General features: G+C 35.5%; 1 protein-coding gene across 1 annotated transcript; it reads right to left on the bottom strand.

Annotated features, from left to right (window-relative positions):
* Window positions 1-17,273: 17,273 nt before the first annotated feature.
* On the bottom strand, window positions 17,274-22,983 carry LOC132759443 (uncharacterized). Its single transcript, XM_060751211.1, has 2 exons — window positions 22,160-22,983; window positions 17,274-17,914 (listed from the first exon to the last, which is right to left on the bottom strand). Exons 1-2 carry the CDS (start codon window positions 22,299-22,301, stop codon window positions 17,316-17,318), a joined length of 741 nt encoding a protein of 246 aa, XP_060607194.1. The 5' UTR covers window positions 22,302-22,983; the 3' UTR covers window positions 17,274-17,315.
* Between the last annotated feature and the right edge of the window lie 3,005 nt (window positions 22,984-25,988).

The raw sequence follows: 25,988 nt of genomic DNA, 5'->3' as shown, positions 1-25,988 counted from the left end.
GTCACGCACATGAACTAGGTCTCTAGGTCAAAGGTCAAGGTCACACTTAGAGCTCATTGAAAAACGCTTGTCCGGAGCAAAACTTCCACATGCATAGAGGGATTTCAATATAACTTGGCACAAATGTTCACCATTGTGAGGCGGAGTGTCACGCACAAAATTCAGGTCCCTGAAGCCAAGGTCAAGGTCACACATAGAGGTCAAAGTTTAGATAAAAATATGAAGATGTGTATAGGGACGATTTAATCATCATTTATTGAGGGATTGTAACACAAATGGTCATTATCATGACAACGGCTGTGACACATGTACTTTAGGTCAATATATGCAAGGTCAAGGTCACTAAAGATGGTGAAATATCCAGATTTTGTCTGGAGCATATCTCCTACATGTATGGAAGAATTTTTATAATACTTTATGGAAATGTTCACCACCATGATATGTATTGCTCCATGCATGATCCAGGTCTCCAGGTCAAAGGTCAAGGTCACACTTAGAGCTCATTGAAAAACGCTTGTCCAGAGCAAAACTTCTACATTCATAGGGGGATTTCAATATAACTTGGCACAAATGTTCACCATTGTGAGTGTCGCACACAAAATTCAGATCCCTGCGACCAAAGTCAAGGTTACACATAGAGGTCAAAGTTCAGATAAAAATTTGAAGATGTGTATAGGGACCATTTAGTCATCATTTATTGATGGATTGTAGCACAAATGGTTACTATCATGACTACAGGTGTGACACATTTAATTTAGGTTAATATTTGCAAGGTCAAGGTCACTGGAGATGATTAAATATCCAGATGTTGTCTGGAGCATATTTTCTACATGCATGGAGGAATTTTAATGTTACTTTATAGAATTGTTCACCACCATGAGACGTAGTGCCCTGCACATGAACCAAGTCTCCAGGTCAAAGGTGAAGGTCACAGTTAGAGCTCATAGAAAAACGCTTGTCTGGAGCAAAACTTCTACATGCATAGAGGGATTTCAATATAATTTGGCACAAATGTTCATCATCGTGAGGCTGAGTGCCGTGCATAAAATTCAGGTCCCTGCGACCAAGGTCAAGGTCACACATCCTGTGCATATCTTCCCTACTGATTTGTTTTAAGGTTCATTTAACAACACAGTGCCAAGAATAAAAACTTGCTTGCTAGATAACACTTATCCGTAATGCCCCCATCTCCATCTAAAGCTTTCGTAAACGGGCGTATTTTGTGACTATGGCATCCTTGTTTTAATTATATGCAGCATTAATCTCAGGGATAAGACGCTTTGATCTGATATTATCCCCTACCGCTACCCCCGTCCCCTCCCTTCAGTCCCAGTTACAACATAACAACAATAATATGACACTATTACACAATTTTCATTATACTACTATAGTATAGTATTTCAGAATTAATTTCCTATAATGGTAAGTGAATTATATACCTCATAATATTATAATAATTAATATTGAAATCAGACCAAACAGAATTGTATATTTAATTTTTTCACAAAGACAAATGTATGTTTTGTTCTCATCAGATTAAATATGATAACACACCTTTATATTGTATCTGTAGGTTATGTAATAGAAGGAGCATTGAAACACAAGGCTAGCTGATTTGTTTGAGGGAGTGTAGCCTCGAGTGAGGGAGTGTGGCCTCGAGTGAGGGAGTGTGGCCTCGAGTGAGGGAGTGTAGCCTCGAGTATAAATCAGATTGCCATGTGTTTTGATGTTCTTTCTATTTTATATCATAGTGATGGGTCAGTGCAATAATGGTCTAAGAAACATTTTTTACCAAAAATCACTTTTTTACATATTTTGATCAAGTTAATACACATGAATATAGTATGTAAACAGAATAAAATGTTCCAAAACAAAATATTATTTGCTATTTTAAGTAGGTTTTTATCTTTTTAGCACTGATTTTTTGCATGTGCCATTATCGTAGCAAATCGTTATTTTCCGAACATTATTTTTTCAAAACCTTGGGCATTAGATTATTTACAAATACTCATCCTTTATCATCATGTACTAAATTCCGGCTATAAACATAATTTGAATACCGAAGATTGAAAACCAATATTGACTGATGCTAGAAATTTTTAGGCGGGAAAGCATTGAAGTTAGATTAATTTAAATAAACAACTGCCAGTGACTCATTACTTTTTTGTCCCCCGCCTTTTCGAAGAAAATAGGGGGATATAGAAATAGGCTCCGTCCGTCCGTCTGTCCGTCCGTCTGTCCATCCGTACAAACCAGAGCTACATTATGGGGTTTGGTCTATTGTTCTCATAACAATAGATGACTTTGATGTCATTTATTCCGTTTCTCTTGTGGGGTTATTTTCTGCATTGTGGGGTTAAAAATAACAAAAGAAAACCCCATAATGTAGCTCTGGTAAGAACGTCCGTCTGTCCGTCCGTCCGTCACACTTTCGTGTCCGGTCCATAACTTTGTCATTTATGAAAGGAATTTGAAATAACTTGGCACAAATGTTTATTATAATAAGACGATGTGTCATGCGCAACAACCAGACCCCTACCTCCAGGGTCAAGGTCGTACTTGCTCATTCAAGGTCAACATTGTCTATTTGAGGGTATATGTCGTGTCCGGTCCATAACTTTCTTATCTATGAAGGAATTTTGTAAATACTTGCCATAATTGTTAACAATAATCAGATGATGTGTCATGCGCAAAAACCGGTCACCTTCCTCCAAGGTCAAGGTCACACTTGGAGGTCAAATACTTACATAGTCTGTTACAGGGTATATTTTGTGTCCGGTCCATAACTTTTTCATAGATCAAAGGATTTTGAAAATACTTCACACAAATAGTCACTATAATAAGAGGATGTGTCATGCACAACACCTGCATCCCTACCTCCAAGGTCAAGGTCACACTTAGAGGTCAAAAATTAACATAGTCTGTTATAGGGTATATTTTGTGTCGGATCTAGAACTTCTTCATAGTTCAAGGGATTTTGAAATAACTTGGCACAAATAGTCACAATAATAAGACAATATGTCAAGTACAACACCTGCACCCCTACCTCCAAGGTCAAGGTCACACTTACAGGTCAAAGGTTAACAGAGTCTGTTATTTGGTATATTTTGTGTCCCGTCCATTACTTCTTCATAGATTAAGGGATTTTGAAAATACTTGGCACAAATAGTCACAATGATTAGATGATATGTCATGCGTAACATCTGTGTCCCTACCTCCAAGGTCAAGGTCACACTTAGAGGTCAAAGATTTACATAGTCTGTTATAGGGTATATTTTGTGTCCAATCTATAACTTCTTCATAGTTCAAGGGATTTTGAAAATACTTGGCACAAATAGTCTCAATAATAAGACGTTATGTCATGCACAACACCTGCTCCCCTACCTCCAAGGTCAAGGTCACACTTAGAGGTCAAAGCTTAACATGATAGATTTTTAAATTCGGTGTTTCAGTTTATTTTTTTAACAAATTTATTGTTACATTTGCAGATCTAGCATTGATCATAATTTTGGACTGAATGTCCTGAGATCCATACCTCAATCTTTTGAAATAGCACAATTTTATGTTTCATATAAAACTTCCAGAGGCGGGGTACGTTGGTAACTCTGTTACAAATTCTTGTTTCTTTTCTATTTACAGATTCTGAGATTAAAGGGGAGTTTAGAGAACCACTATCTAGTGGTGAGAAGGTCACATTAGAGGTTAACAGGGAGGTCAACGCAACTGCACCTGTGATCATAGATGACCTTGTGGTTGCATCCATCAGTCCCATGAGGCTGTCCATCCTGAGTTTTAGGACCTTTTTGAGGTAGGGCCATTGATTTCTGTTCTGTCGGGGACAAGTAGACCCCTAGGACCCATAGACCCCGTTCAATTCCTGCGAGATCACCTAGACGATCTCAAAACTGTATAATAATAATTAAGATGATTGAGGTCAATTCCAATCACAACACTTATCTGCTCACTAGTCAGAAGTCCTAGACTGTGACAGTTTTATATTATATTTGTTATCTTCCGCCGATGGAATCGGGAGAGGGATATTGTTTTGACATTGTCCGTCCATCTGCCCATCCGAATTTTGTTTCCGCGCTAGTTGTCTGCAACTACTGGCTTGAATTCAACGAAACTTTATGGGAATCATCATTATCAAGATGAGATGCGCATATCGTCAGCTTGTTCCAGTAAGACTCTTCAACTCAGAGTTATGGCCCTTGATTAGTTATGCAATATACATATAGAACAATAATCATTTCCGCGCTACTTCTCTACAACTACTGGCTGGAATTCAACGAAACTTTATGGGAACCTTCAATACCAAGAGGAGATGCGCATATCGTCGCCTTGTTCCGGTCAGACACTTTAACTCAGTGTTATGGCCCTTGATTAGTTATGCAATATACCTATAGAACAATAATCGTTTCTGCGCGACTTCTCTGCAACCACAGGCTGGAATTCAATGAAACTTTATGGGAACCTTCAATATCAAGAGGAGATGCGCATATCATCAGTTATGCAGTTATCTGTAGAACAATAATCATTTCCGCCCTACTTCTCTGCAACTACTGGCTGGAATTCAACAAAACTTTATGTGAACCTTCAATACTAAGAACAGATGCACATATCCTCGGTTTCTTCTGGTCAGACACTTTAAATCAGAGTTATGGCCCTTAATTTGTTATGCATTATGCATATAGAGCAATAATCGTTTCCACGCTTCTTCTTTGAAACTCCTAGCTGGAATTCAACAAAACTTTATGGAAATCATCAATGTCAAGAGGAGATGCGAATATCTTAGCCTTGTTCCAGTCAGACCTTTTAAATCAGAGTTATGGCCCTTATTTAATTATGCGTTATGCTTATAGAGTAAAAATAATTTCCGCGCTACTTCTCTGCAACTACTGGCTGGAATTTAACCAAACTTTATGGGAACCTTCAATACCAAGAGGAGATGAGCATATCTTTTCCTTGTTCCGATCAGACAATTTAACTCAGAGTTATTGCCCTTGATTAGTTATGCAGTATGCATATAGAGCAATAATTGTTTCCCGGCTACTTCTCTGCAACTACTGGCTGGAATTCAATTAAACTTTATGGGAAACATTAATACCATGAGGAGATGTGCATAAGTTATTGCCTTGTTCAGACCAGACCCTTCATTACAGAGTTATGGCCCTTTATTAGTTATGCAGTATGCATATAAAGCAATATTGCTATTTCTTTGCAAGTGCTGTTTTGATTTCAACAAAACTATATGGGAACCATCGATACAAAAAGGCAATTTACATCTCATTGGCATGTCCAGATATAACTATTTTACACAGAGTTATAGCTCTGTTATTGCCCTGAATAGTTTTCATGTACACAGAAAATAATACTGTTTACACCATGATAGATATATAATTATAAATAAAGCCTTATGTCTTCAGTTGTTGTGTTAGTAATAACCAGTACTCGGCGTGGGATATAAATTCAACGAATTTGCTTGTTAGTCCCCTACCGGTTTACCGGAGGGGACTTTAGGTTTACCCTCCGTCCGTCTGTCTGTCTGTCCGTCTGTCTGTCTGTCCATCTGTCTGTCTGTCAGTCCGTCAGTCCGTCCGTCCACAAAACTGGATCCCGCGATAACTTGAAAAGTATTGAAAATATTTTTATGAAACTTGATATATGGATAGATGGCAGTATGGAGATTATGCACGTCTTTTTCTTTTCTTCTTATGTTGAAAATTCTGGTTGCTATGGCAACAAATAGGCTTAAAATATGGCAAATTTTACACATAAACTGGATCCAGTGATAACGCAAAAAGTACTGGAAATATTTTTATGAAACTTGAAATATGGGTAGATGGCAGTCTGGAGATTATGCACGTCTTTTTCTTTTCTTCCTATGTTGAAAATTCTGGTTGCTATGGCATCAAATAGGATTAAAATATGGCAAATTTTACACATAAACTGGATCCAGTGATAACGCAAAAAGTACAGGAAATATTTTTATGAAACTTGAAATATGGGTAGATGGCAGTCTGAAGATTATGCACGTCTTTTTCTTTTCTTCCTATGTTGAAAATTCTGTTTGCTATGGCAACAAATAGACTGAAAATATGGCAAATTTCACACATAAACTGGATCCTGTGTTAATGCAAAAAGTAATAGAAATATTTTTATGAAACTTGTAATATGGGTAGATGGCAGTCTGGAGATTATGCACGTCTTTTTCTTTTCTTTCTATATTGAAAATTCTGGTTGCTATGGCAACAAATAGGCTTAAAATATGGCAAATTTTACACATAAACTGGATCCAGTGATAACGCAAAAGTACTGGAAATATTTTTATGAAACTTGAAATATGGGTAGATGGCAGTCTGAAGATTATGCACGTCTTTTTCTTTTCTTCCTATGTTGAAAATTCTGTTTGCTATGGCAACAAATAGACTGAAAATATGGCAAATTTCACAAATAAACTGGATCCTGTGTTAATGCAAAAAGTAATAGAAATATTTTTATGAAACTTGTAATATGGGTAGATGGCAGTCTGGAGATTATGCACGTCTTTTTCTTTTCTTCCTATATTGAAAATTCTGGTTGCTATGGCAACACATAGACTGAAAATATGGCAAATTTTACACATACACTGAATCCAGTGATAACTCAAAAAGTACTGGAAATATTTTTATGAAACTTGACATATGGGTAGATGGCAGTCTTGAGATTATGGCATGTCTTATCTGTTCTCCCTATTTTGAAAAAATATTGGTTGGCAAATATAACATTATTTGTGATTAGATAAAAAGAGCTGAATTTTTTTTATGAAATTGCATCTTTAATTCAAGAGTTATCTCCTCTTTAAGAATTTTGCTTTTAAAAATGTTATATTTTGGTAACAGGGATGTTTCAAATATGAACTTTAGAGTGTCCTTCAGTCCGTCTGTCTGTCTGTTCATAAAAACTGTTTCCTGTGAACACTTTTAAAGAACTTTTCCTACAAATTTACTTAAAATATAGAAAAATTGAAACATTAGTGAATGGCCAATGGCCCTTCAGAATGTTGATGGGGTTCTAACCGGTAGGGGACTTATGGATTGCTTGCAATACTATGATAATTGCTTGTTATAATTGTTTTTTGCACGCATTATCATTTTGTGTTGTAATTGTTTTTTGTAAAGCATTTTTTTCTGCTCATAAACCAAAATTATTACAAAGTTTGCTATTCATATATATAAATAGTAGTATGGGCTGGAAGGAACATGGTACAGGCAAAAGCATCAGTGCAGTATCTTTGATTGAGAGTGAAATAGTACTGTCTGACTCATCATAGGTTTCTGCTCATTTATGGGTAGATGCTTGTTATAACTTGATGGAGAAATGAGTAGAGAGGTAACAGTCTGGTTATGATAAGTGTATGTGCATGTTTGAATGGTAACCTGTGTTGACAAGCCTTTTCTGTTTCACCTCAATCAGGATCAATGTACTGTTGATGTCTTCACCATGTGCTTGTCTGTACTGTGTGGCCTTTTTCTGTTTATATAATACATTAAATGTTCATGTTAGAGTTATTTTGGTTTCGAGTAAACAGTGCCTAATTAAGCACATTTTGTTAAATGTAAATAAAGCAAATTGTTTTGAAATTTTCCATAATAATTGGTCCGTACTGGTTTGCATAAGAAATGTTGCAAGCTTTGTGCAGTACTGGATGGCTCCAGGAACATTGAGTAAGAAATGTGTCAAACATTCCTTAGTACTGGTTGGCACCAGGAAGTTTAAGCAACAACTGTGACGACATGGCCGAGTGGTTAACGCGTCAGACAAGTAATCTAATGATCTTGAGCCGCATGGGTTCAAACCCTGTCAGGGGCTAGTCGTTGTTTCCTTGAGCAAGAAACATTACACTCGTTGCTCAGTACTGGTTGGTTCCAGGAACTGATTTGAAAGTGTGTCTTTAAGCTTTTTGATTACTACAAGATAAAACTAAAAAATTCTGTATAAACTAATTGTTGCATGCATTGATCAGTACTGGTTGGCTCAAGGAATCTTGAGCAATTAATGTTGCTAATTTTTTCTCAGTACTGCTTGGCTCCAGGAATCTTGAGCAATAAATATTACATGCATAACTTAGTACCGGTTGAAACCAGGAAGCTTGAGAAAGAAACATTACAGGTATTGCTCAGTACTGGTTTGCTCAAGGAACATTGAGTGAGAAAAGTTACACGCATTGTTCAGTACTGGTTTGCTCCAGGAACATTGGGTAAGAAAAGTAACACCTTTTGCTCAGTACTGGTTCACTCCAGGGACATTGAGTTAGAATCATTACACACATTACTCAGTACTGGTTTGCTCCAGGAAATTTGAGTAAAAAAATGTTACACACATTGCATAGTACTGGTTTACTCCAGGAAGCTTCAGCTAGAAATGTCACAGGCATTGCTGAGAACTGGTTGAATCTAGGAACATTGAGCAAGAAATGTTACACAAATTGCTCAGTACTGTTTTGCTCCAGAAACTTTGAGTAAGAAACGTTACACACATTGCTTAGTACTGGTTGGCTTCAGTAATAGTGAGTAAAAAATAAAGCACACATTGCTCAGTACTGGTTGTAACCACGAACATTGAGTTAGAATCATTACACACATTGCTCAGTACTGGTTGTTACCACGAACATTGAGTTAGAATCATTACACACATTGCTCAGTACTGGTTGTTACCACGAACATTGAGTTAGAATCATAACACACATTGCTCAGTATTGGTTGGCACCAGGAACATTGAGTAAGAAATAAAGCATGCATTGATCAGTACTGGTTGACTCCAGGAACATTGAGTAAGAAATGTTACACACATTGCTCAGTACTGGTTGTAACCACGAACATTGAGTTAGAATCATTACACACATTGCTCAGTACTGGTTGGCACCAGAAAGTTTAAGCAACAAATGTTGCATGTGGCGACATGGCCGAGTGGTTAACGCGTCAGACAAGAAATTTAATGATCTTGAGCCGCATGGGTTCAAACCCTGTCAGGGGCAAGTCGTTGTTTCCTTGAGCAAGAAACATTACACTCGTTGCTCAGTACTGGTTGGTTCCAGGAACTGATTTTAAGCTTTTTGATTACTACATTATAAAACTAAAATAAATTCTGTATAAACTAATTGGTGCATGCATTACTCAGTACTGGTTGGCTCAAGGAATCTTGAGCAATTAATGTTGCTAATTTTTTCTCAGTACTGCTTGACTCCAGGAATCTTGAGCAAAAAATATTACATGCATAACTTAGTACCGGTGAAACCAGGAAGCTTCAGAAAGAAACGTTACAGGTATTGCTCAGTACTGGTTTGCTCCAGGAATATTGAGTGAGAAAAGTTACACGCATTGTTCAGTACTGGTTTGCTCCAGGAACATTGGGTAAGAAAAGTTACACACATTGCTCAGTACTGGTTCACTCCAGGGACATTGAGTTAGAATCATTACACACATTACTCAGTACTGGTTTGCTCCTTGAACTTTGAGTAAAAAATGTTACACACATTGCATAGTACTGGTTTACTCCAGGAAGCTTCAGCTAGAAATGTTACAGGCATTGCTGAGAACTGGTTGACTCAAGAAATGTTACACACATTGCTCAGTACTAACTTTGAGTAAATAATGTTACACGCATTGCTTAGTACTGGTTGGCTTCAGGAATATTGAGTAAAAATTAAAGCACATATTGCTCAGTACTGGTTGTAACCACGCACATTGAGTTAGAATCATTACATATATTGCTTAGTATTGGTTGTAACCACGAACATTGAGTTAAGACAATATTACACACATTGCTCAGTACTGGTTGACACCAGGAACATTGAGTAAGAAATAAAGCATACATTGATCAGTACTGGTTGACTCCAGGAACATTGAGTAAGAGATGTTACACGCATTGCTAAGTACTGGTTGGCTCCAGGAACATTGAGTTAGAAATGTGGCACGCGTTCTCAGTACTGGTTGGTTCCAGGAAGCTTAAGGAAGAAATGTTACTTAGTTATTTGGTGTCTGCTGCAGAAAATTGTCTTGGAAATCACATCGTTTCATTATAGAAATTTTCCAATTGCTTTAGAACATCTTTTTTAGAGACCAATTTTGTAATAATAAATTTCTCATCTGTTACAAAAAATTTTGCTCAGTAAACAATTGATAGGGTGAGATTATTAAATAAAATAAGAAGTCTAGGCTGAAAAGGAACATGGTAAAGCCTGAAGCATCAGTGCAGTATCTTTGATTGAGAGTGAAATAGTACTGTCTGACTCATCATAGGTTTCTGCTCATTTATGGGTAGATGCTTGTTATAACTTGATGGAGAAATGAGTAGAGAGGTAACAGTTATGATAAGTGTATGTGCATGTTTGAATGGTAACCTGTGTTGACAAGTCATTTTTGTTTCACCTCAATCAGGATCAATGTACTGTTGATGATGTCTTCACCATGTGCTTGTCTGTACTGTGTGGCTTTTTTCTGTTTATATAATACATTTAATGTTCATGTTAGAGTTATTTTGCTTTCGAGTAAACAGTGCCTCATTAAACACATTTTGTTAAATGTAAATAAAGCATTTGGTTTTGAAATTTTTCATAATAATTGGTCCGTACTGGTTTGCATAAGAAATGTTGCAAGCATTGTGCAGTACTGGATGGCTCCAGGAACATTGAGTATGAATTGTGTCACACATTCCTTAGTACTGGTTGGCACCAGGAAGTTTAAGCAACAAATGTTGCATGTGGCGACATGGCCGAGTGGTTAAAAAATTCTGTCATAACTGTCAGTTATTATAAGGCTATTGAAGGCGTACTAAGATTTATTAAAATATTGAAGGAGGTAAAGAAAATCATTCTAAGCAAGTTTCTGACAAGCAAAAAATTGTTTTATTCAACCAAATCATTGAATCCTCATGAATATCATATTCTATCTATCAATGATTTACAGTTGAAACAAGCCTGTTTTGGTGCGTCTATAGTGTTATGCAAACATTTATGAGCATTAATGTTAATATGTGCAAATGACATTGTCAAAGTGTTACAACACTAGGAAGTGTAAACTTGTTTATTTTCTTTTCAAAATATGTTTTTGATTGATTTTATTAACCAACAGTGGTAAACTCGAGACAGCGTAGGTCCATGTTTTTAGCTCACTTGTCACAAAGTGACATGGTGAGCTTTTGTGATCTCCCGTCCGTCCGTCGTCTTAAAACTTTTACTTTAAACGACATCTCCTCATAAACTGCTAAGCAAATTTCATCCAAATTTCACAGGAATGGCCCACTGGTGGTCATCTTTAAAAATTATTGAAAAAATTTAATTCTATGAAGAACTCTGGTTGCCATGGCAACCGAAAGAAAAAACTTAAAATATCTTATTTTAAAAAACCGAAAGAGCTAGAGCTTAGATATTTGGCATGAAACATATTCTAGTAAGTGTCTATCAAGTTTGTTCAAATAAAAGCTCTTGGGTCAAAATTGGCCCCGCCCCAGGGGGTCATTCCTTTTTCCTTATATGTATATAGTAAAAACTTAAAAAATCTTTTAAAAAACCCAAAGAGTTGTCTGATGAGTGTCTACCAAGTTTGTTCAAATAAAAGCCCTGGGGTCAAAATTGGCCCGCCCCGGGGGTCATTGATTTTCCTTATAATTATGTATATAGTAAAAACTTAAAAAATCTTCCCCCGTCCCGGAGGGTCATTGATTTTCCTTATATGTATATAGTAAAAACTTTAAAAAAATCTTTTTAAAAACCGAAAGAGGTAAGGTTTAAATATTAAGCATGAAACATCTTCTGGTGAGTGTCTACCAAATTTGTTCAAATAAAAGCCCCAGGGTTAAATTGGCCCCGCCCCGGGGGTCTGATTATCGTGAATATCTTCAGTATTTTCAAAGATTAATGTTGCATGTAAAAGTAAGTAGTTAAGTTTAAAAAATTCATAATATATATAGTGTATTCTGATTGGTTTATTATCTCGTGCCCACGACATAGTATCTCGTGGCCACGAGTTAGCTATCTCGTGGCCACGACTTAGTAACTCGTGGCCACGACATAGTATCTCGTGGCCACGAGTAAGCTATCTCGTGGCCACGACTTAGTAACTCGTGGCCACGACTTAGTAACTCGTGGCCACGAGCACGAGATAAATAAAAACACACATGTCACCTTTATGCCACCGTATCTACCTGCATTTAGCTCTCCTGCAAGCTACATGCTAACAGGTGTGATATAAAACATTACCATTAGGTCACAGTTATCTTTTGGAAACTGCCAATTTTAAATTGATTTTAACTTTCATAAATGCTAATAACACTAATATTTTAATGTCTATCTCAAGAACATTGACAATGGAAATTTGGACATTAAGAGTGCAAAACCTAATCCCTTATACTAGCTATAATCATTTGCAGAGTAAACAATAGAATATCCAAAACTTACTAATGATACTCATCATTTTAGTAGCAAATGCTGCTCATGTTTAAAAAAATTAAAAAATAGCTTTTATCTGGATTAAATGTCTGTCTGGCACTTAATTTGTACTGGAGTGTGGAGAATTTATGTAACTTTGATACCCTCTAGCTGTACTGTATCATTTTTTTTAAAGTACGGTTGATGGTCCCCAACAAGTATTATAAAGTCTTTTTATAAAGATTTATCTCAAGACATATAGCTGTTTAAAATTAGTTTTTAGCCACCTAGATGCTTGTGTTATATAAGCAAAGCCATATAACTTGTCAGATGTTTTTATGATTAAAGCTATCCAGCTAGCTTAAGGAACAGTGGTGGTTCTACTATGGGACCCGTTAGCGCCTGAAATAATGCATAGAATGGCACCTGGGGTCTTTCTCCACCAGTAAAGCTGGAAAGTGATCCTTATTTTAATCTGGACGACTCTGGTGAAAGCGCGACACAGTGAACTGAGTCATTAGTTTTTTTTGTAAATAAGCTGGTTCAGTCTGGAATTATCCAATAAACACTATTTTACAGTTTGAACAAAATTTTATTGAAGTTAGAAGTCATCTGATAACATTTACAAAACATAAAGTTAAATAATACATTTTCCACATTATTATTATTATTATTAGCTTTAATTTATGGTAGAGACAAAAGTATAAATATTACTCGCAATATTTCTCACACCTGGTAAATGATAGAGCTACTTCTTTTGGAGGCATACCTTAAATCGCTCTATCTCTACTTTCGAGCTAGTTCATGTTGCTAAAATCAAGTGTCAAGTGTCATTTTTAGCTCGACTACTCGCCCCGGCGTCGGCTTTCAGATTATAGTTTTGGTGCGGTAAAATATTTTTCACTATAACTTTTACATTTCTTAAGGTATCAACTTCAAACTTCAAATATATGTTCCTTATCATCAACTACATTTTATGTGACAAGGTTCATAACTCTAGCACAAATAGTTTCAGATGTATCTCCCCTTGAACTTAGAATTTGTCTTAAAAATATTATTTTTTACTGTTACTTATATACTTAAGGGATCAACTTCATACTTCAAATAATATGTTTCCTATCATCAACTACATCTTATATGACAAGGTTCATAACCCTAGCACCAATATTTCAGATTTATCTCCCCTTAAACTTAGAATTTTCCTTAAAAAATATTAATTTTTACTGTTACTTATCTATTTCTTAAGGGATCAACTTCATACTTCAAATACACGTTCCTTATCAGCAACCACATCTTATGTGAAAAGGTTCATAACCCTAGCACCAATATTATAAGAATTATCTCCCCATAAACTTAGATTTTTTACTTGAATAATGTTTTTTTTTTACTATAACTTCTTTAGTTTTAAAGGTATCTACCTCAAACTTCAAATAATATCTTATGGCACAAGGTTCATAACTCTTGAAGCAATATTTTCATATTGATCTTTCTTTGAACATAGGATTTTCTTTAAGAAATATTAAAACTTCTTTACTTTTTAAGATATCTACTTAAATTCAAACTTCAAATATATATTTCTTATCATTACACACATGTAACAATGTGTGACAATAACTCTAGCATGACTATTTCCAGAATTATTCCCCTTGAACTTGGAATTTATGTTAAAAAATGTTATTTTTTTACTATAGCTTAATACATAATATATAATTCAATTTTCTGTCATAGATTTTTCTTCCTTACTGCGTCCAGTATTTTATTAGTCGAACTTTACTGTCTCCTGTGACAGCTCTTGTTTATATATTTTGTAAACTCTTCACCAAATATCAAAATTCGGAGAATGCTATGCCATGTAGATTTAATTAAAGTTTCCAGAAAACATAAAGTTGTTTTAATTGCAGGGGCGGATACAGAACATGGTTTCCTGGGGGTGGGGGGCTGACATATGGGTGGAAGATTTTTGTAAAAATAACGCAACAGGTGAAAACTGTGCATGTATAAATTTTATTTAGAAAATATAACTGTCATAAAAAGTTATTTAAAGTAAATGACCAATCTTTTCATCCTAATAAAAATATTAGTAAAACTATTTATTAAAATGCGATTCCTTTAATATTATCTTCATAAAACTTGCCATTTTTTTAATTTAAAAATAATAATTTTCAATTACTTAATTATAGGGCTTTCGCAAAGAAAATGGAAAAACTAAGATAGTAAAATATAGTGTACAATGTAACACATCTATTTGCCACTATCTGTAATATTAATTTCATTAGACCTTTGGAAAGTAATAAACCAATCAATTGTGCAGTTTAAACATTGAAGTCATTCAAGCATGTTGATAGATAAAGATCTCTGCCAAGCCCCCAGGCAGGACATTAACAACTGGATGACAGCAATAAATATTTTGATAAGGGAGTGCACTACAGCCAATAAAGTTTGAAACTGACAAAAATATATACCAGCCCAGCTGGTAAACGTATCTTTGGGCCAAGCTGGGGCGGCTGCAGCCCTGAAGCCCGGGCCTGAATCCGCCACTGAATTGTGTTTGAAATGTAGTTTTGGCGGCATTTCCCAGTTAACGAATTTAGTGTTGAAATGAACTGTTTCATCATGAAACAGATTATTTTTTTCTCCAATTTTCATTTAAACAGCGATTCAGATTAAAAATAAATATGTTCCAAGTAGATATAAGATTGAAATCAGATCAAAACATTAGTTAATAAAGATAATATAGGATATTTGTTCTGCGAGACAGCTTTGTCGTGAAGGAGGTAGTCATGTCGCTAAGGGTTTCAAAGGGGACTAAGTGAAAAAGATCTTCATGATGTTGATACAACGAGTATCATTATGTATAAAGAAATCAACCTTTTGACAATACTTGTTTTATATTAGCAGTTATTCCTGCTACATCATTCACAAAGTGATCTTACTTTTATCCCAACTTCAGGATAAATAGTAAGCTGTACAAATGTGAACACTGTGTACAAACTGCATGAGACTTGACATTTTCATTTTTAAAGAATTTGAAAAATATGGATTCTGATGCGTAATGTGCCTTTAACTTTCATTTACACTGATTACTTGATGCCAGTGCTGACAGCAAAACCCTGCAAAAAATCTCAGTCAAGAATTTAAGAAGTTAATTTAAGGGTCTTGCTCATTGATGTATTAGTATTAATATGGCCATCATCAAAGAGGAATGATCACTTCAGTTATTGGGAATTGAGAACCTACAAACGAAACCTCAGACAGAAAGTTCTGGATGAGCGGAAATTCACACATATTTTTTACCGATGGTCAATTTTGAGATCCATCTGGGGTTCCATCCCACTTGTCAAATATGTACCAATTATCTGATAGTTTGATTGTTTTGGGGTATGACCCTTTTCTAGGAGCTTGTGAGTACTAAATGTGTAGATTTCAAATATTTTACGGCACAATCAAAGTAAATGCTAATTTTGTTTGGCTGCAACAGCAGCTTTTCTCTTTTAGACATATAGTCCCTTATGCAAATGGTTTTTATTCACACTATGTATCATTATCTTGGTACATGTATATTAATGAAAACATAAAACCTGTTACACCACACAAGTGATACACACATTTTTTAAAAAAACAAAGATTTTTATTGAAATATAGTATATATTAGATTATTTTCCAATGAATGCATAATAAAGAGAGTTCTGGAATAAGGTTGCTGGTTCGAACCCGAGAGGCCATTGTACATTGAAATCAGTCTTATACAAGAAGAAAATACAACAATTTATGTTATAACTTTTTTATTTCTTTTGGCGAACAATTTCCATCATGACTGGGTATAAAAACAAATTTTAGAACTTTATATATACACATCATATTTGCTCCGACAACGGTCGCAAATAGAAATACGTTATGTTAAATTTCAGCTGAGAGGAGTAGTCAAATATGAAATATTGCAGAATTATTAACACAATTGATATGCACCGACAACGGTTACACGCGTTATGTATGTCCGATATTTCACACTAAACTTTTCAGTGTCCTTTGGATCATATAGTAGTTTGCAAGAGCACCGACAACGGTTGCATCAAGCAATTGACTAATGTCTATTCAATTAGCAATTGGCTGTAATTTAAGTACTCCGTCGCCCAGCATATAACATTTGTCCCAGTCATGACGAAGCGTTGGGTGATATAGTGATTCCTGAAATGTAAAACAAAGCACAGCAGAAAAAGGGGTTGCGGAGGTTGGGAAATTAAAACCTTATTTAAGATTTTTACAAAAATATTAAAATATGATCAGCAGCTACTTTTCTCATAGAGTTCCAGACCGAAAAGGAAGCAGCGGGCTCGCGCAGCTCCTTATATATAGTGTTCTAAATATAGCTCCAAGACTGGGCATGCGTATTGATACGCAGTTCAACTGATCGATAAATTAAGAAATGTGTCATTCATGTAAAATAAAAGAGTTTAATCTTGAATGATTAAACTTTGATATTATTTTCCAATGAATGCATAATAAAGAGAGTTCTGGAATAAGGTTGCTGGTTCGAACCCGAGAGGCCATTGTACATTGAAATCAGTCTTATACAGAAGAAAATACAACAATTTATGTTATAACTTTTTTATTTCTTTTGGCGAACAATTTCCATCATGACTGGGTATAAAAACAAATTTTAGAACTTTATATATACACATCATATTTGCTCCGACAACGGTCGCAAATAGAAATACGTTATGTTAAATTTCAGCCAAAAAGGGGCTCGAAGAATGAGAGTACCTTCCGCCAAAGCGGTTTAACATAACGACTTAACCCAGCCACGTTGCAAAACTAAAAAAAAAAAAAATTAATATTAGAAACATGATTTATATACACACACATATATATCTACTTTAAGGAATTACTAACAACCAATACAGTCACTTAATCACATCGGGAAGATAGGACTGTTGAGTTTCCTGAATGAATAAATTGCTCCGGAAATACTATTCAGCATAAGGTCGTAACCAGTGGGCGACAAGTGTGTATCGTCGTACCTAAAGAACATTGGGGCGAGAGTTATATCCGGGTATTTTAGGTAGTGACCCCCGCCATTTATGACATAGGTGGCTATAGAGCTGTTTATACGTTTTCTTGCTCGGTCTGCGTGATATACATCCGGCATATAACGCCATGATCGCCTTGGTAAAATCTGTGACCAAATTATTTTTGTATATGGAAACTTACTTCTGATATTATCTATAATTATTTTGAGATCCGCAATAATAGCAGCAGATGTTTTAAGGCCTATATCATTGCCTCCACAATGAATAAGAATATAAGTCGGGGGATCATTCTGCTTAAAGGAAGTTAAGTAGGCTATACTTTGTTCGAGATCCTCGATTTTCATACCACCCATATGTTCCCATACAAGATTACCACCAATAGTTTTCCGTAACCCTAGATTCACGCCGTCTGGTCTTGAACACAGTCTCTGATATGCACCGCTTATAATGGAGGAACCAATTATCCAGACATTAAAGGAACCTGAAAATTTGGAGCTTAATCGTCAATATTTATGTATAGGAATCCGACAACGGTCTACCTATACAGTGATAGCAAATGTTACTTAAGTTGCCAAAAGCGGATCGCCGACCAATAACAACCTTATATATGGCGTTTGAGTTAAGAATTTATACCATCAATCGATCTGGTATTATTATCATAATTATATTTGTCACATTATCATTATCATTCTGCAATCATATTATCATTTCGTCATTATATTTATCAACCTATCATTATACTATTGCAACGACTATTATAATATTGTCGTTATCATCACGTAATCATTATCTTTATCAAATTATCATTAGTCTGAAATTATTATCATAACAACACAGACATTATGATATTATTGTCAAACAGTCATCATTATCTTTATCAAATTATCATTCATTTTCTGAAATTATTATCATAGCAACAGACATTATGATGTTATTATCATCATGTCCTCATTATCTTTATCAAATTATCATTATTCTGAAGTCATTATCATAACAACACAAACATTATGGTGTTATCACAGTCATTTCATCTTTATCTTTATCACATTATCATTTCTATTGAGAAACCATTATTATAACAACACAAACATTATGATGTTATTATCATCATATCATCTTTATCTTTATCTTTATTATTTCATCTTTATCTTTATTATTTCATCATACAACTTTATCTTTATTATTTCATCATACAACTTTATCTTTATTATTTGGCATTTGGCAGATCCTTCACAATATCTTTATAATTTTGAAAAATTTGTAACTGCTATCACTTAACTAGTTTAACCTTCGGGACTCATATTATAAGACGTATTGTACGCATAATCACATCAGATAACACGTAAGCTATATATAAATAGAATCTATATATATATATATTTTTTTTTTTTTTTTTTTTAAATGCAAAACAAACATGAACTGGCGTGAAGAATTAAATAGTATGAACTACTTATTTATGTGATTAGCAAAATGAAACCGACAACGGCTTCAGGAAAAAACCCACAGTATTGTCTGAAATTAACGAATATAAGACTTATAGGCATCAGACCTCCACCTGCCATTTGTTTTGATAGTTTCTATAAGACACCCATCTCTATACATCCCTGAAGCCCGCCCTATCCTAAAAGAATGAGACCTTATCTTGCTGTTATCCAGACCAATGAATTTAACAGCCTTTTTGAGAACAGCATTGAACTGGTAAGAAGTCAGAGGAGACCCATCAAAATGGCAAAAAAGGTGGTCAGTATTATTTTGGCACTGACGATAGTTAAGATAAGAGTGAATATTATCATAACAAAACTTGTTTTTTCCCTCAATTTCGATATCGAGAAATGTGCCACGACCTCTTTGATCAGTTTTCGAATGTTTCATGTATAAACGTATTTTGTCCGAACCCATAGTAATGTCATGTATTGACAGGAAATGATTTGATGACCTCTTGTTGCGTGAAGTGAATTCACTCACTCTAAGGAGTGCAATATATGCGAGTGAAAATGCAGCTGAAAATAGCATGTACTCGTACTGAGAGCGACAGACACTTTGTAACGCTGAAAATTAACTTTTTAATATGTCATCTGTTACAGGCTGACGTGTATCATTAGACCCTCTTGTTCGTCTTAAACCTTCAAGCATACGTTTCACCTTAAACTTTTTTGTGTTATCAACCATATCGTGAAGCTTAGTGACATAACTTATAGCAGATATGTAGCTATTTATTGTCTTATAGGCGTACTGTTGCAAGGACATGAAAGCTATATATTCTGTTATCTGATGCACTGTTGGAGGCCATTGCAGTGATACGCCTATCATACTACAAAAGTTTGAGAATGAAGATATTGCAGTGTTATATTGTTTATGAGTATTTTCTGCCAATGATACATAAATAAGTCTATCTATTTCTGGCTGAAGAGACGTAGAAAGGCCTTTGGTATACTGCATGGCTGTTTTGCTGCATTTTCTGGTAATTCCTGATACAGCCTTGCCCACTGAAAGCGACTTATAGAATCAGCGATTGTGTTTAACTTTGTGCTAACATGTTTACCTTTGAACTGAATATTATTTTGTAGTATGGAAAGCATTAAAGGTCTAATCAGATTCATAACTCGCTTGTTTTTTGACGATTTTTTATTCAAAATATGAACTAAAGACTCATTATCAGACCGAAACATAACCTTTTTGTTTTTCATTTCATTGCCCCATAACTCGAGAGCTAGAACAATAGGCACGAGTTCAAGATATGTAATGTCCCTAAAAATAAACTCCTCCCAGTGGGCTGGCCACTTAAAGGCACACCACTGACCTTTAAAGTAGCAGCCACAACCCAATTTTTTGTTGCCGGAGGCGTCAGTGTAGAGTTCAATAAATGTATTCTCTGACCAATTCTTCTCATTAAACATGGCGAGTCCGTTAAATTCAGAAAGGAATGTGAGCCAGGTCATGGCGTCATCGCGCATGTCCCTGTTTACACGTATAAAATGAAAAGATTTTTTAACCTTAGACATAGAATCATAAAATCTTCGCAAGAAAGCTCTACCAGTAGGAATAGCCTTTGTGATAAAGTTAAGTAAACCTACTATAGACTGAAGTTCCTTCAAAGTTATTTTTTTTGAAGATATAAGCCGCAAAAGTTCGTCTTTAGCTTTATTTATTTTTTCTGAGGGTACGTGAATAGTTTGATTCTCCGCATTTATTTCAAGCCCCAAGTAAGTAATAGTTTTTAAAGGACCTATCAACTTATCTGGACACAGAGGTACGCCAAGATCTGAACAAACGTGTTTGAATACATTAAAGAGTTCCAGACATGATTCAAAACTATCGTCTGCCATAAAAAAATCATCTAAGAGATGAGTCAAATTATTTTTACCAGATTCTTTTTTAACAAGCCATTCTAAAAAAGAAGCAAATTTTTCGAAAATGAAACAGGCACAGGCGGAACCCTGAGGTAACATTTTTTGCACCCAGTAACCCCCAGATCTGATTTAATACCAAGTAAGTCAAAGTCACCTGGCCAGACAGGACACAAGTTAAAAGCTGATTTTATATCAGCTTTGCAACATACTGCATTTTTTCCTATACGTTGAACAATTGATACTGCTTCGTCGAATTGTGCATACTTGACATGCCGATAATCTGGTTCGATAAATTCATTTACGCTGTTATTTGGCGGAAATGACAAATTTGTGATAAGTCTCCAGTCACCAGAGCGTTTTGGAACGAGCCCAACAGCATTAATTCGCAAATTTGAAATAGGTGGTTGCTTGAATGGTCCGACAATCCAGCCAAATGTTTTGTCCTCATATAATTTTTTATTTAAGACTCCTGGATTTTGTTTAGCTGACGCGAGATTATCCGAGAAAACTGATGCTCTTGGACCAGTATAATTTAATTTAAATCCATGTTTAAATCCAGATAATATAAAAGAAGCATCGTTTATATTGTAACCTGTCAATTGTTTTTTAAGGGTAATTATATTAATTGGTGTTAAACCTAGGCCCCATAAATCTTCTGTTTGAGGAGAACAAACTTGGTACTGGAACTGTGGGAACTGTGGGGGAGTTGCCGAGACTGAAACGATTAGGCCTAGTATTTAATCTCGAAGCATCTTGTGAATACGTAGGGCCCTGTCGTATCTGCTTACTATTAATTCTGCACTGTAATGCTGGGTGATTACCAGAGCATTTTATACACTTATGTGCAAAAGAACAATTTCTGTTGACACAAAAGCCCTTATTATTAAAAGGAAAACACTTTTTCGAGAAAGGGGAGGTAATCGAAAGACCAACCGACTGAATTGGTTGCATGGACAACATCCAGAGTTCTGGATCGATTGTCTCCTATCTTAAAGATTCGTTTACAGATTTTTTCAGCCTAAAGCTAGAGTCGTAGGCGGCCCAACCAATATGCCTGGTTGCTGCCTGTCGTATGTTTGCCATGTATTGTAGCAAATTGCCGATTTCATCAGGATGCTTTAGTATATATATAGCAATAAAGATATGAAAAGCATCTGTCCAAGATTCAATGTTTTCAAGACTTTTGGGCGATTGTTCATTGGGACATAGGATCAGCTCACCATTTTCAAATTGTATTTTTTGTTTTCCTGCAGAATCTGGTTTAACTTTAGGAAGCAGATGCTGTAATTCTATATAATTATTGCACCATATTTTCTCTTTGATAGATTGAGAAACATGGGCGGACAAAATAATGTTAGATTGAAAATTTACTTCACCTGAAGTTGGGGAAGAGTCATCAATTTGAACAACTTCTTGCCGTGGGTTCGGATTCGAGCCAGGTGTCCTCTGTGCTTGTCGTCTTTTCTCATTTACAGCACTGGCCAGTCTCACAGTTTCGTCCGCACGTCGTTTGGGCATTTTGATCAAGAAAAACAACAAATTGTCTTATTATAAACAGCCTATAATATTGCCAGTATATAGATTTTAATGATCAATTCTTATGTTTATACTATATTGATAATAAGGAATAGTATAAATGTATAGCCTTTTCGGATAAACCAGGCCACGTGGTTATTTTCCCATTTCGTTTATTTAAAATTAAATCAAAGCGAGATTTATAAAGGTTTATATAAGAAGAGCACTTCAATAGTTAACGTTTCTTATGTTTATACTATTGATAATTTGGAAAAGTTATAACTGTATTGTCCCTTTCGGATAATAGGGCCACGTGGTTATTTTCTATTTTTTCATTTAAAATTCAATAAAAAAAACGAGATTTATAAAGATTGACATATAAAGAGCACTTAAATAGTTAACGTTTAAAATAATAATTTAAACTTTACAATTAACATCCAAAAATTAAAACCTAATTTAAGATTTTTACAAAATATTAAAATATGATCAGCAGCTACCTTTCTCATAGAGTTCCAGAACGAAAAGGAAGCAGCGGGCTCGCGCAGCTCCTTATATATAGTGTTCTAAATATAGCTCCAAGACTGGGCATGCGTATTGATACGCAGTTCTACTGATCGATAAATTAAGAAATGTGTCATTCATGTAAAATAAAAGAGTTTAATCTTGAATGATTAAACTTTGATATTATACTTGTTTAATGTGATGTATTTTCTCATTATAAAATTGCATTTTAAGTTCTATTATCAACAAACAATTCAAAGGATAAGTACATGGTCTGAGTTACAAGTTTTCCATAACAATCTATAGTATTCAATGTAACTTAAGTTATGACAGTTTTTCATTCAGTATATATAATCATAGATTAACGACACTTTTGCAACTATCATGTTAAAGTGACTTTTAATGTGAATATATTGCTAATATTTTTGTACAGATGTAGTTGGTAAAATGATTGTCAAAAATGTAACTTACAACCCTTTTTCTGTTCAGCCTTCGAGATACTGTCTCAGAGAAATCTCATACAGAGACCAATTACAAAACGGATGTATTAGAAAACTTACTGTAGTTACCATCAGATGAAAAGCAAAAAATAAGTTTAATTTATTTTTATGAGTTACATCAAACTTTTATACCTTTTTACCCCCAAAACGAAGTTTGTGTGTGTGTGGGGGGGGGGTATATCCAGAGAAATTATAGAGTTATTGCCCTTTGTTACTTTTCCATTGGTTTTTTCTTGTCCAGAGCATAACTTGAAAACCACTAGTTGGAATTCAAAACACATTCTTACAATGGTCAAGCATAATAAGAGGAAGTGCAGTGCACAAGAACCATGGCTCTGTCAAAAGTAATTGTACAGTTATTCATTTTGTTACTTTTCCGTCGCATTTTTCTTGTATGGAGCATAACTTGAAAACCACTAGTTGAATTTCAATTCAACTTAAAACAATGGTCAAGCACATTGAGTGAAAGCGCAGTGCACAAGAACCATAGCTCCATCTTGACTAATTACAAAGTTATTGCCCTTCATTACTTTTTTCTTGTCCAGTGCATAACTTGAAAACTTACGGTTGAATGCAACTTCATGCAATGGTCAAGCACAATCAGAGGAAGTACAGTGCACAAGAACCATAACTCTATCCAGAGTAATTATAGAGTGATTGCCCTTTGTTACTTGTCCTTGTTGCAGAGCATAACATGAAATGTAGTGGTTGGAATTCAATACAAGTTTGTACAATGGTCAGGTATATTGAGAGGAAGAGCAGTGCACAGGGACATAACTCATTTTCAATGCAACTTCATGCAATGGTCAAGCACAATCAGAGGAAGTGCAGTGCACATGAACCATAACTCTATCCAGAGTAATTATAGAGTGATTGCACTTTGTTACTTTTCCTTTTTGCAGAGCATAACATGAAATGCATTGGTTGGAATTCAATACAAGTTTGTACAATGGTCAGGTATATTGAGAGGAAGCGCAGTGCACAGGGACATAACTCATTTTAGAGTTATTGCCCTTTGTTACTTTTTAGCTCACCTGAGCATGCTCAGGGTGAGCTTTTACGATCGATGATTGTCCGTCGTCCGTTCACATTTAGTTGTTAACACTCTAGCGGTCACATTTTTGCCTCAATCATCATCAAACTTGGTCAGGATGTTTATCTTGTTGATAGCTCGGATGAGTTCGAACATGGGTCATCTCGGATGAAAAACTAGGTCACAAGAGCTAAAAATAGAAAAACCTTGTTAACACTCTAGAGGTCACATTTTTGCCTCAATCATCATCAAACTTGGTCAGGATGTTTGTCTAGGTGATAGCTCGGATGAGTTCGAACATGGGTCATCTCGGATGAAAAAGTAGGTCACCGGAGCTAAAAATAGAAAAACCTTGTTAACACTCTAGCGATCGCATTTTTGCCTCAATCATCATCAAACTTGGTCAGGATGCATATCTATTTGATAGCTCGGATGAGTTCGAACATGGGTCATCTCGGATGAAAAACTAGGTCATCGGAGCTAAAAATAGAAAAACCTTGTTAACACTCTAGAGGTCACATTTTTGCCTCAATCATCATCAAACTTGGTCAGGATGTTTGTCTAGGTGATAGCTCGGATGAGTTCGAACATGGGTCATCTCGGATGAAAAAGTAGGTCACCGGAGCTAAAAATAGCAAAACCTTGTTAACATTCTAGCGATCGCATTTTTGCCTCAATCATCATCAAACTTGGTCAGGATGCTTATCTACTTGATAGCTCGGATGAGTTCGAACATGGGTCATCTCGGATGAAAAACTAAGTCATCGGAGCTAAAAATAGAAAAACCTTGTTAACACTCCAGCGGTCACATGTTTGCCTCAATCATCATCAAACTTGGTCAGGATGCTTATCTAGTTGATAGCTCGGATGAGTTCGAACATGGGTCACCTCGGATGAAAAAATAAGTCACAAGAGTTAAAAATAGAAAAACCTTGTTTACACTCTAGAGGTCACAATTTTGCCTCAATCATCATCAAACTTGGTCAGAATGTTTGTCTAGGTGATAGCTAGAATGAGTTTGAACATGGCTCATCTCGGATGAAAAACTAGGTCACCGGAGCTAAAAATAGAAAAACCTTGTTAACACTCTAGCGGTCACATTTTTGCATCAATCATCATCAAACTTGGTCAGGAGGCTTGTCTAGGTGATAGCTCAGATGAGTATGAATATGGGTCATCTCGGATGAAAAACTAGGTCACCGGAGCTAAAAATAGAAAAACCTTGTTAACACTCCAGCGGTCACATTTTTGCCTGAATCATCATCAAACTTGGTCAGGATGCTTGTCTCGGTGATAGCTTGGATGAGTGCGAACATGGGTCACCTCGGATGAAAAAGTAAGTCACCGGAGCTAAAAATAGAAAAACCTTGTTAACACTCTAGCGGTCACATTTTTGCATCAATCATCATCAAACTTGGTCAGGATGCTTGTCTAGGTGATAGCTTGGATGAGTTCGAACATGGGTCATCTCAGATGAAAAACTAGGTCACAGGAGCTAAAAATAGAAAAACCTTGTTAACACTCTAGCGGTCACATTTTTGCATCAATCATCATCAAACTTGGTCAGGATGCTTGTCTAGGTGATAGCTTGGATGAGTTCGAATATGGGTCATCTCGGATGAAAAACTAGGTCACCAGAGCTAAAAATAGAAAAAC

Source organism: Ruditapes philippinarum, unplaced genomic scaffold (assembly GCF_026571515.1).
Source record: "Ruditapes philippinarum isolate M1 unplaced genomic scaffold, ASM2657151v2 ctg725_1_1_1_1, whole genome shotgun sequence".
NCBI lineage: Eukaryota > Metazoa > Mollusca > Bivalvia > Venerida > Veneridae > Ruditapes > Ruditapes philippinarum.
The sequence above is the reverse complement of the archived record's forward strand: the minus strand, read 5'-3'. Positions and strand labels throughout refer to the sequence as shown.